We start from the raw sequence: 12,484 nt of genomic DNA, 5'->3' as shown, positions 1-12,484 counted from the left end.
GTATTTATAGCGTTAAGTTGGGGAGACGGGACGGGGGGGAGCGGGTTGATTATGCGGGTCTTTCTCGGGGTTTTAAGGGGATCTTTCACGGGCGCAGATGGGGTGAACCGGGAGGAGTCGGAATGTGGCAGGAGCAGCCGGGTCAGCGGAGACCAGCTGACTCTCGGGAGTACGATGTGGGGTACATCGCGGCTAGGAGGGGTCCTAGCCAGGGGGGGGGGGGGGGGGGGGGGGGAAGGGGAGGGGACTGGGGGGGGACACCGGGTTGCTGCTAGAAAGACCAGGGACGAGAAGGGGAGAGCCGGGGGGGGTGGGGGGGGGGCCATCGCTATGGAAGCGGGTCAGAAAAGAAGGGATGACCCGGGGCGAGCAAGGGACAAGACATGGCTAATCGACAGGGAGTAGGGACGGGTCGCTCTGCGACCCGATTGATCACGTGGAACGTAAGGGGGCTGAATGGGCCGGTCAAAAGATCAAGGGTCTTCTCACACCTGAAGGGACTGAAGGCTGATGTAGCAATGCTGCAGGAGACTCATTTGAGGGTAGCAGATCAGGTCCGCCTGAGAAGGGGGTGGGTGGGACAGGTGTTCCACTCAGGCTTGGATATCAAGAACCGGGGGGTGGCGATTTTGGTGGGAAAGAGAGTGTCGTTTGTGGCGGCAGAGGTGGTGGCAGACAAGGAGGGCAGGTACGTGATGGTGAGGGGTAGGCTGCAGGGAGAGAGTGTGGTACTGGTAAATGTGTATGCCCCGAACTGGGACGACGCGGGTTTTATGAGGCGCCTGCTGGGCCTCATCCCGGGACTGGAGGCAGGGGGCCTGATCATGGGAGGGGACTTTAATACGGTGTTAGACCCTGGGCTGGATAGATCGAGTTCCAGGACGAATAGGAGGCCGGCAGCGGCAGAGGTGTTAAGGGGGTTCATGGAGCAGATGGGAGGGGTAGACCCATGGAGATTTGGTAGGCCTAGGGCGAGGGAGTATTCTTTTTTCTCCCACGTCCACAGAGTGTACTCTAGGATCGATTTTTTCGTATTGAACAGGGGGCTGATACCGAGAGTGCAGGACACGGAGTACTCGGCCATTGCGATATCGGACCATGCACCACATTGGGTGGACGTGGACATGGGGGAGGCGCGGGACCAACGCCCGTTGTGGCGCCTGGATGTAGGGCTGTTGGCGGACGAAGAGGTGTGCAGAAGGGTGAGAACGGGCATTGAGAACTATCTGGGTACGAATGACACAGGTGAGGTGCAGGTGGGGACGGTCTGGGAGGCCTTGAAAGCAGTGATTAGAGGAGAGCTGATCTCCATAAGGGCACACAGAGAGAGGAAGGAGAGGCAGGAAAGGGAGAGGCTGGTGGGGGAGCTCCTAGAAGTAGATAGGAAATATGCGGCGGCGCCAGAGGAGGGGCTATTAAGGGAGCGGCGTAGCTTGCAGGCCAGGTTCGACCTACTGACCACTAGGAAGGCGGAAATGCAGTGGAGAAGGGCGCAGGGTGCGGCGTATGAGTACGGGGAAAAGGCGAGCAGGATGCTGGCACACCAGCTTCGTAAGCGAGATGCAGCCAGAGAGATTGGGGGAGTGAGAGAGGGGGGTGGGGATGTAGTGCAGAAGGGGCAAGAGGTGAATAGGGTCTTTAGGGACTTCTATAGGGAATTGTATAGGTCTGAACCGCCGAAGAGGAGAGGGGGAATGAAGAACTTTCTCGACAAATTGGGGTTCCCAAAGGTACAGGAGGAGCTGGTGGAAGGGTTGGGGGCGCCGATAGAGCTGCAGGAGCTAATTAAAGGGATAGGCCAGATGCAGGCGGGGAAGGCGCCGGGGCCGGATGGGTTCCCGGTGGAGTTTTACAGGAAATTTGTGGACTTGGTGGGTCCAGTGCTGGTGCGAGCCTTCAATGAGGCGCGCGAGGGGGGGGTTCTGCCTCCAACAATGTCGCAGGCCCTGATCTCCTTGATTTTGAAGCGGGACAAGGACCCGGTCCAGTGCGGGTCCTACAGGCCTATCTCCCTCTTAAATGTAGATGCCAAGCTGTTAGCAAAGGTCCTGGCAACCAGGATAGAGGACTGTGTGCCAGGGGTAGTCCATGAAGACCAGACGGGGTTCGTGAAGGGACGCCAACTTAACACAAATGTTCGGAGATTGTTAAATGTGATTATGATGCCAGCAGTGGAAGGGGAGGCGGAGATAGTGGTAGCGCTGGACGCGGAGAAGGCATTTGACAGGGTGGAGTGGGAATACTTGTGGGAGACGTTGGAAAGGTTTGGGTTTGGGGAGGGATTTATCAAGTGGGTAAAACTGCTCTATTCAGCTCCGATGGCAAGTGTGGTAACAAACGGGAGGAGGTCAGAATATTTTGGGCTCCATCGAGGTACCAGGCAGGGATGTCCCCTATCTCCCTTACTCTTTGCATTAGCGATTGAGCCGTTGGCGATGGCACTGAGGGGTTCAGGGGGGTGGAGAGGACTGACAAGGGGAGGGGAGGAACATCGGGTCTCGCTCTATGCGGATGATTTGTTGTTGTATGTGGCAGACCCGGAGGGGGGAATGCCGGAGGTAATGGGGATACTAGCGGAGTTCGGGGACTTTTCGGGATATAAATTAAATCTGGGGAAAAGTGAGGTCTTTGTAATACACCCGGGAGACCAAGGGGAGGGAATTGGGAGGCTCCCCTTCAAAAGAGCAGTTAAAAGTTTTAGGTATTTGGGGGTGCAGGTGGCAAAGAACTGGGGGACCCTACACAAGTTGAACTTTTCCAGACTGGTGGAGCAGATGGAGGAGGAGTTTAAGAGGTGGGACATGGTGCCGCTGTCGCTAGCAGGGAGGGTGCAGTCAGTTAAAATGACGGTCCTCCCGAGGTTCTTGTTTTTGTTCCAGTGTCTGCCCATCTTCCTCCCCAGGGCCTTTTTCAAGAAGGTAACGAGTAGTATCATGGGGTATGTGTGGGCACATGGCACCCCGAGAGTTAGAAGGGTCTTTTTGGAGCGGAGTAGGGATAGTGGAGGGCTGGCGTTACCCAACCTTTCAGGATATTACTGGGCGGCAAATACATCGATGGTACGAAAGTGGATGATGGAAGGGGAGGGGGCAGCCTGGAAGCGCATGGAGAGGGCGTCCTGCGGCAACATAAGCTTAGGGGCACTGGTAACGGCACCATGGCCGCTCCCTCCCACGAGGTATACCACGAGCCCGGTGGTGGCGGCCACCCTCAAGATCTGGGGGCAGTGGAGGCGACACAGGGGGGAAGTGGGAGGTCTGATAGGGGCACCACTAAGAGGGAACCACAGATTTGCGCCGGGAAACACAGGAGGGGGATTCCAGAGCTGGCAGAGGGCGGGTATTAGACAACTGAGGGACTTGTTTATAGAGGGGAGGTTTGCGAGCCTGGGAGAGCTGGAGGAGAAATTTGGGCTCCCCCCGGGGAACACGTTCAGGTACCTCCAAGTGAAGGCATTTGCCAGACGACAGGTAGCGGGGTTCCCCGCGCTCCCCGACAGGGGGGTGAGTGATAGGGTGCTATCAGGGGTCTGGGTCGGGGAGGGGAAGATCTCGGACATCTATAAGATTATGCAGGAGGTGGAGGAGGTACCAGTAGAGGAGCTGAAAGATAAGTGGGAGTTAGAGCTGGGGGAACAGATAGAGGACGGGACATGGGCAGACGCCCTGGAGAGGGTTAACTCGTCGTCGTCATGTGCGCGACTAAGTCTCATTCAATTTAAGGTACTGCATAGAGCCCACATGACGGGGACAAGGATGAGTCGGTTTTTCGGGGGTGAAGACAGGTGTATTAGATGTTCGGGAAGCCCTGCGAATCATGCACATATGTTTTGGGCATGTCCGGCACTGGAGGAGTTCTGGAAGGGGGTGGCAGGGACGGTGTCGAGAGTGGTGGGGTCCAGGGTCAAGCCAGGATGGGGACTTGCGATCTTCGGGGTTGGGGTGGAACCGGGGGTACAGGAGGCGAGGGAGGCTGGAATATTAGCCTTTGCGTCCTTGGTGGCTCGGAGGAGGATCCTGATTCAGTGGAGGACGAAAGGCCTCCGAGTGTTAACACCTGGTTAAACGACATGGCAAACTTTATCCAATTGGAAAGGATCAAATTCGCCCTGAGAGGGTCGGTGCAGGGGTTTTCCAGGCGATGGCAACCCTTCCTAGACCTCTTGGATCAGAGATAGAAACTGAGGCCATGACAGCAGCAACCCGGGAGGGGAGGGGAGGGCGGGAGGGGGGGAGGGGGGGGGGGGGGGAGGGGGGAAAACGACGAAGGAAGTACGGTAGCGGCGGTGGCACGGGCAAGGCCTGCCCGAGGACGCTGCTAGAAATGATAAGTTGGTCTGACTGTCGGTTCGCCGGCGGGGGGGGAGGGGGGGGGATGCGCGGGTAGGGGGGGGGGGGGGGGATTCTTTTTCTCTTTCTTGTTAAGTAGGGGGGTTTGACTTTGTGTTGTTATAATTTAAATGTAAATGTAGGGGGGGTTAAAATGTTTGTATTTTGAAAAATTCAATAAAAATTATTTAAAAAAAAAAAAAGAAATAGTCTAGTGAGTAATATTTTATGCATGAGTAGCGATTGACTCTGTATATAATAAATGTGTTTTGATTTGAACCTTACTAACTGGTGTATTGAGTTATTGATCAGCACTTGAACTTGAACCTTGTGGTGGTATCATAAAGATACCTGGCGACTCTAGAGCAATGGTTATAAAACAGAGTAATTAAGTGTAAAGCACACTTAGCACAATTAGCAACACTGCCTTCGCTCTGTGACTTAGAGACTTGTTTGATGTAAACTGGCTTCTAGAATGTGAGCTGGAAAGTTAGCTTGTCTGCTTTCTGAGCCTGTTAGATGATAATGCCTGCTTGGTCTCTGATCATCTGACTAATTATACCTTTGCTTCTCTTTGATTATGCCTTCTGTATATTCAGCTGTCTGCACTTTACATTAACATATGTATACCTTGTTGATCTTCCCAAATGCCTAAAAGCTATTTCTCCCCATAAGCAATCCACATTTGATTGATATTTAAACTGTCCCCGTTGCTGGGGAGACGGAAATCATTGGAATACTGTCAACTCTTGTCTCGAGGCAAATTTGGACATCTCGTATCCTATGAGGTATTGTTAAACTTGTTTTACAGCTGTTGCTGGGAAAATTCATGACAGCAGACAAAGTGCAAAACCATCAAGAATTCTTCAATAACAACCTCCAAACCCACAATCTCTACCACTTAAGCACAAAGGCCTCAGGCATGGAAATATCACCACCTGCAAGCTTCCTTCCAAATGACACACGATCCTGACTCGGCAATATATTGTCATTCCTTCATTAATGCTGTGTCAAATTCCTGGAACTCTCTCCCTGGAAGCACTTTAGATATCTACACCACACGGACTGCATCAGTTCAAGAAGGCAGCTCACTACAGTAGTCCCCCTTTATAACGCGGGTGTTGGGGTCCAAGACAGCCACCCGCGTTGCATCCGAGCCGCGGATATCCACGATGGGGGTTTTAAATTTATTTTAAAATCTATGCATGCGCTTCCCATTGTGAGTCTACGGGGGTGGGGGGAGAGGTCAGACCCCCGTAGACTCACAATGGGAAGCGCATGCATAGATTTTTAAATAAATTTAAAACCCCCATCGTGGATCTAATTAAAACAAGCACTGCTGCATTTTTAACAACTTAAAAGTTGGATTGGAGGGAGAGAGCAGCCGGCAGTGTCAATTTCAGCGGCCGGCTGATTGTTTCAGTGAGAGAGCAGCTTCCCTCTCCGGATCAAAGTGAGCCGGCCGCTGAAATTGACACTACCGGCTGATTGGAGGGAGAGAGCAGCCGGCAGTGTCAATTTCAGCGGCCGGCTCACTTTGATCCGGAGAGGGAAGCTGACAGTTGGGGTCCATAAGCCCCCCCGCCGTATATCACGAACCGTGGTATTGCGGAGCGCGGTATAACGGGGGACTACTGTAGCACCTTCTCAATCACAATAGTGCATGTACAAAAGATGCCGGCCTTGACAATGATGCCTACATCTCACAAATGAAATGAAATAAAAAAGAGGGGGCACGATTCTCCGTGCCCCGCGCCGAGCCGGAGAATCGCCGCAACTGCACCACGCCGCCCCGACACCGGCGCACGATTCTCCGAGGTCGGGGAATCGGCGCCATTTGCACTGGCGTGTTTGCACAGCGCCGGTCACGGGCTGCTGTCCACGACAGGGCTGCCGATTCTCCAGCCCGATGGGCCGAGCTGCCACGCGGAAAAGGCAGAGTCCCGCCGGCGCCGTCCACACCTGGTCGCTGCCGGCGGGAACTCTGCGTGAAGGGTCGGGGGGCAGCCTTTGGGAGGTAGAGAAGGGCTCCGTCCCCGGTTGGGGGGGGGGGGGCACCAATGGGGTCTGGCCCACGATTAGGGGCCCACCAATCGGCGGGCCGGCCTCTCCCCCCCCGGGCCTACTTTGTTGCGCATCCAGCCCCAGAACCCTGGTGCCATGTTGCGTCGGGGACAGAGCGTTTAGTGAGGCCCCCGCGCATGCGCAGGTTGGCGCCGCCCCCATTGCTCGCCAGTAAGTAAGGCTGGAGCGGCATGAACCGCTCCAGTGCCGTGCTGGCCCCCAATCGGTACTGCCCGCACCCGTTTCGAGCCATTGTGAAACGCGACGGCGCGAACACTCGCGCCTAGGAACTTCAAAAGAATCATGGCAGAAAAATTTAAACAAGATTAAACTATTCAAACTGAAAATGCTGGATAAAGTCACAGGTCTGGCAGCATCTGCGGAAAGAAAAACACAGTAAATGTTTTGAGTCCATATGACCCTTCTGCAGAAGTTCTGTCGACGTGTCATACAGACTCGATATTGTAACTCTGTTTCTTTCTCCGGGGATGCTGCCAGACCTGCTGAGCTTGTCCAGCGTTTTTAGTTTTTATTTCAGATTTCTAGCATCCACCGTATTTTGCTTTTATTAAACTATTTTAAGATATGAAAACCATAAAGATGGAAACAGGGTTGAAATGGAGTATGAATATAAAACAGTAATTATTATGAATTAGTGCTTCCTAATTTGGGCAGCAGGGTAGCATGGTGGTTAGCATAAATGCTTCACAGCTCCAGGGTCCCAGATTCGATTCCCGGCTGGGTCACTGTCTGTGCGGAGTCTGCACGTCCTCCCCCTGTGTGCGTGGGTTTCCTCCGGGTGCTCCGGTTTCCTCCCACAGTCCAAAGATGTGCGGGTTAGGTGGATTGGCCATGCTAAATTGCCCGTAGTGTCCTAATAAAAGTAAGGTTAAGGGGGGGGTTGTTGGGTTACGGGTATAGGGTGGATACGTGGGTTTGAGTAGGGTGATCATGGCTCGGCACAACATTGAGGGCCGAAGGGCCTGTTCTGTGCTGTACTGTTCTATGTTCTATGTTCTAATGAGCATAAGCTGCCCGAAACAGAGGTAACCTGAACAAAATGAACAACTTTGATGATACAAGTAAGATGATACACGCAAGGAGGCAGCACAGCTCCAGGGTCGCAGGTTCAATTCCTGCCTCAGGTGACTGTCTGAGTGGAGTCTGCACGTTCTCCCCATGTGTGCGTGGTTTTCCTCCTGCTCCTCCAGTTTCCTCCCGCAGTCCAAAGATGTGCGGGTTATGTGGATTGGCCATGATAGTCCAAAAGATTAGGTGGGGTTTCTGGGTTTACCGGGATAGGGTGAAGGTGTGAGCTTAAATAGGATGCTTTTTGCAAGGGCCGGTGCAGACCCGATGGGCAGAATGGCCTCCTTCTGCACTGTAAATTCTATGATGATTCTATGGAAGTCATAAAACAGTTTAAAAAGCCTCAATATACATAAGCATCCTTGGATGATATTTATCCTAGGATACTAAGAGAGAAGAAAGAGAAGATATGTAAGAATCTCATAAGCCTAAGGAGTTACTTACTAGACATGGATGAGGTATCAGTAAATTGGACACAGATTGGATATAACGCCCATATTCAAAAAGAGGGACAAAACAGACACTGGAAACTACTGATCCACTGATCTTGATTTCATTCGATGTGACGTTGTCAAGAGTAAACTTGAGGGCTTATCATGTGGGCAGCAGGGTAACATAGTGGTTAGCACAGTTGCTTCACGGCTCCAGGGTCCCAGGTTCGATTCCCGGCTTGTGTCACTGTCTGTGCAGAGTCTGCACATTCTCCCCGTGTCTGCGTGGGTTTCCTCCGGGTGCTCCGGTTTCCTCCCACAGTCCAAAGATGTGCAGGTTAGGTGGATTGGCCATGCTAAATTGCCCTTAGTGTCCAAAAAAGGATAGGTGGGGTTACAGGGTAGGGTGGAGGTTTTGGGATGGGGTGGAGGTATGGGCTTAGATAGAGTGCTCTTTCCAAGGGCCGGTGCAGACTCGATGGGCCGAATAGTTTCCTTCTGCACTGTAAATTCTATGATTCTATGATTATCAATTGTATCCCACATAGATTTATGGTGCGAAGAGTCCGTCTGACAAATCTCCATACTTTTTAAGGACTGAAAAAACAAAACGGACTGTGGGGTAGACAACGGGCAGGACTTCCCGCGAACTGGGGGGGTGGGCCACTCCGGCACCAAGGAATCCTCCGCACCTTCAGGGGCTAGGCCGGCGCCGGAGTGTTTGATGCTGCGCCAGCCAGCGCAGAAGGGGTTGGCGCCTCGCCGAAGGGCCTCCGCCGGCCAGCGCGAGTTGGCGCATGCGCGGGAGCGCCAGCATGTGCTGGCATCATCCCAGTGCATGCGCAGGGGGGTTCTCCGCACCGGCCATGCCTCCACGGAACAGTCCGGCCTGCGGATCGGTGGGCCCGAATCGCTGCTAGGCCACTGGTGGGGGCCAGATCCCCCCGCGCCCCTCCCGAAGGCCGCCCGTGGAGCCTGGTCCCGCCAGTAAGGACCTGTTGTGATTTACGCCGGCGGGACCCGCCGAAAACGGGCGGCCACTCGTTCCATCGCGGGATGGAGAATCACTGGAGGGGGGCCGCTGCCAGCGGCCGCCGACCGGCACGGCGCGATTCCCTCCCCCACCAAAACTCCGTCACCGGAGAATACAGCAGCCAGCTTGGGCGGGATTCACGCCGACCCCCGGCGATTTTCCAACCCGGTGGGGGGGTCGGAGAATCCACCCAACATCTCTATAGAGTACCGCAATTTCCAAATATGTTCATGCATAGTTTAATTTAAAGGAATGGGGTCCCTGAGAATAGATAAGAATTTGGCCAAAGGCTGGAGAGCAAATAGAAGTTACCATTGGCATAATGTCAGTGTGAGGTTAGTTATCGAGGAGAGTGCCCATGGCTTGGAGCACTAACCGTTGCAAATTATTATACATGACCAAGCTTCAGAAACCCAATGCAAAGTGGTCAAAAAAGCCGGTTCAGTAAAATTGGAAGAGGCAGTTTAGAGTTTCCAGAATGTGATGGATACAACATGCGCTGGTGGCGTGTTGCAGTTCACCCAGGGAGTCTGAGTTGTTATGGCAACATGCACTTTTACATGCATCTTGTAGTCTGGAACAATAAATAGTGATGGTGAAGATTCCAACTTCCTTTCCATCACACAGCTGATCGGGAAGCACACCAGCTCTTACCACCTGCCATTGCCATGTGTTGGAAGGATTTGCAGTTTGATACTCAATCTGTTTGGCCGTGTTATGATTGCACCTTCCTTATCCTTCAAATCCATAAGTAAGATTTGAAACTGGAGCATCTGGCTCAGAAGCAGGGAAACTAACCACTGTGGCACAAGACTTCGATAAAATATGCCAGTGGGCAGACAAATAGAAGATCAAATGTCATGGAGAGAAATGTAAAGTTCTCCCCTTGGAAAGAAGCACATAAATGATGTGGACTCCACAAACAAAATAGCTAAGGATAAAGTCAAAAGACACTTTAGAAGCCACAACACTTGACATGTTCGACCAATGCAGAGCAGTTAACAACAAAGCCACTACATTGGAGGTTGGGGCAGCACGGTAGCATGGTGGTTAGCATAGAACATAGAACAGTACATAGAACAGTACAGCACAGAACAGGCCCTTCGGCCCTCGATGTTGTGCCGAGCAATGATCACCCTACTTAAACCCACGTAACCCGTATACCCGTAACCCAACAATCCCCCCATTAACCTTACACTACGGGCAATTTAGCATGGCCAATCCACCTAACCCGCACATCTTTGGACTGTGGGAGGAAACCGGAGCACCCGGAGGAAACCCACGCACACACGGGGAGGACGTGCAGACTCCACACAGACAGTGACCCAGCCGGGAATCGAACCTGGGACCCTGGAGCTGTGAAGCATTTATGCTAACCACCATGCTACCCTGCATCTTCTTCCTTCTTCCAATCTTCTTCCCATTGTTTGGTGGCCATAGCCGAATAATTTCTCTCATGGTCCTTAATTTTAGAGTTTGTATTTGTCCCCTCAACTACATCATCATCAACATCTGATCTCTGGATGGTCATACCCTGGAGGGAATCGAACCTGGGACCCTGGAGCTGTGAAGCATTGATGCTAACCACCATGCTACCGTGAGGCCCCCACCATGCTACCGTGAAATGCTTCACAGCTCCAGGGTCCCAGGTTCGATTCCCGGCTAGGTCACTGTCTGTGCGGAGTCTGCACGTCCTCCCCGTGTCTGCGTGGGTTTCCTCCGGGTGTTCCGGTTTCCTCCCACAGTCCAAAGATGTGCGGGTTAGGTGGATTGGCCATGCTAAATTTCCCGTAGTGTCCTAAAAGGTAAGGTTAAAGGGGGGGGGGGGGTTGTTGGGTTACGGGTATAGGGTGGATATGTAGGTTTGAGTAGGGTGATCATTGCTCGGCACAACATCGAGGGCCGAAGGGCCTGTTCTGTGCTGTACTGTTCTATGTTCTATTGTGAAAGGCTTAGCCAAAGCAGCTGAAACTGACAAAATTCTACAATGGTTTGAGTGCACTTTGAAAATTACATTCCCATCTGATCACTGAGGCACAAGGAAGATATTCAAGTACTGGAAGCCGTGCAAGGAATGACCACAAGGTTGTGTGAAAAATCAAGGAAGGCTGAAGAAGCTTGGGCCTTGCAACCTAGAAATACGGTTCTCGACTGGAAGTATAGAATGGGATGGTTGGGCGGGTTGATCTATTTACCTCTTTATCTATCCATCTATCTATCTCCATATCAAGTCAATGGGCATGAGAAGATAATGTTGCTAATACTTGTAAGCACTGTGTAAGCAATCTTGGCACAGAGCAGTCACCACAGACATCAAGAGAGGAGGTCCTGACACGAGCACTGACAGGGGACTGGTTCAGGCTGAGAGGGCCATATTGGCAATATTATTTCTGAGAGCAACACAGGGCGTCGCAAGAATGGAAATAAAAGAAGCTTCTATTTGAGTGTGAGAGGAAGGGGATTTAAAGAATTCTAATGGAATTCACTAGATGATGAAATCTTACCGTAATCAGTACAATCAAATCAAACACGTTCCAGCCACTTTTCCAAAAATTTACAAAATCATACAGCCACCTGAGTATGATTTCACATGCCAAAACTGAAAGAATGCACCATTCGATGATCACTAACATAGTCGTTATGGCATGAAACTTTGGTCCTGGTTTGTCGGAGACATCTGGGAAAGCGTCAAATATAATAGCATTACAAAAAGTTACCAAAGTGAACAAAATGGCTGCCTGCCTACGCTCTGACTAAAATGTCACAAAATTCTAATGTCTTATTTATTTAGTAAACCAGACTTTCAAAGTTTCCAGAAATTTCTATTGTCGTTACTTGTTCTAAGCGTTTAACGCAAAGCTGAGATTTTCAAATCTCCCAAAATGATAAGTACCATTGGAAGGATGCGGCCTGCTGTTAAAATATAACAATAGATACATTGAAAAACCACCAAATTAGTATGGTCCAAAGATAAGCAGTAGAATAATGGGTTAATGAATAAATTAAATGATCATGATGAAGTTAATAAGGTAACTGTCGGGCAGCACGGTGGTGCAGTGGTTAGCACTGCTGCCTCACGGCCCGAGGTCCCAGGTTCAATCCCGGCTCTGGGTCAGTGTCCGCATGGAGTTTGCATGTTCTCCCAATGCTTGCGTGTGTTTCGCCCCCACAACCCAAAGATACGCAGGCTAGGTGGATTGGCCACGCTATATTGCCCCTTAATTGGAAAAAATTAAATGGGTACTCTAAATTTATTTTTAAAAATTATTTTTAAAAAAAATGTAACTGTGACATCAGTCGTCAGCGGGTATGCCCCAATAGGGCAGCATGGTGGCACAGTGGTTAGCACTGCTGCCTCACAGCACCAGGGACCCAGGTCCAATTCCGGCCTTGTGAGGCTGTCTGTATGGAGTTTGCATGTTCACCCCGTGTCTGTGTGGGTTTTCTCTAGGTGCTCTGCCTTCCTCTCACAGTCCACAGTTTAGGTGGATTGGCCATGATAAATTGCCCCTAAGTCCAAAGGTTAGGTGGGTTATGGG

General features: G+C 51.7%; 1 protein-coding gene across 2 annotated transcripts in view; it reads right to left on the bottom strand.

The window, feature by feature from the left end:
- The window catches only part of LOC119974167 (cation channel sperm-associated protein 2-like), a 98,805-nt gene that overhangs the window by 45,839 nt on the left and 40,482 nt on the right, over window positions 1-12,484 (bottom strand). For both annotated transcript variants that reach the window (XM_038812875.1, XM_038812874.1), the window contains one exon: window positions 11,450-11,622. In XM_038812875.1, the coding sequence (XP_038668803.1) occupies window positions 11,450-11,622 (173 nt within the window). The remainder of the gene's footprint in view (window positions 1-11,449; window positions 11,623-12,484) is intronic.

This window comes from Scyliorhinus canicula, chromosome 12, assembly GCF_902713615.1.
Source record: "Scyliorhinus canicula chromosome 12, sScyCan1.1, whole genome shotgun sequence".
NCBI classification, from domain to species: Eukaryota; Metazoa; Chordata; class Chondrichthyes; order Carcharhiniformes; family Scyliorhinidae; genus Scyliorhinus; species Scyliorhinus canicula.
The sequence above is the reverse complement of the archived record's forward strand: the minus strand, read 5'-3'. Positions and strand labels throughout refer to the sequence as shown.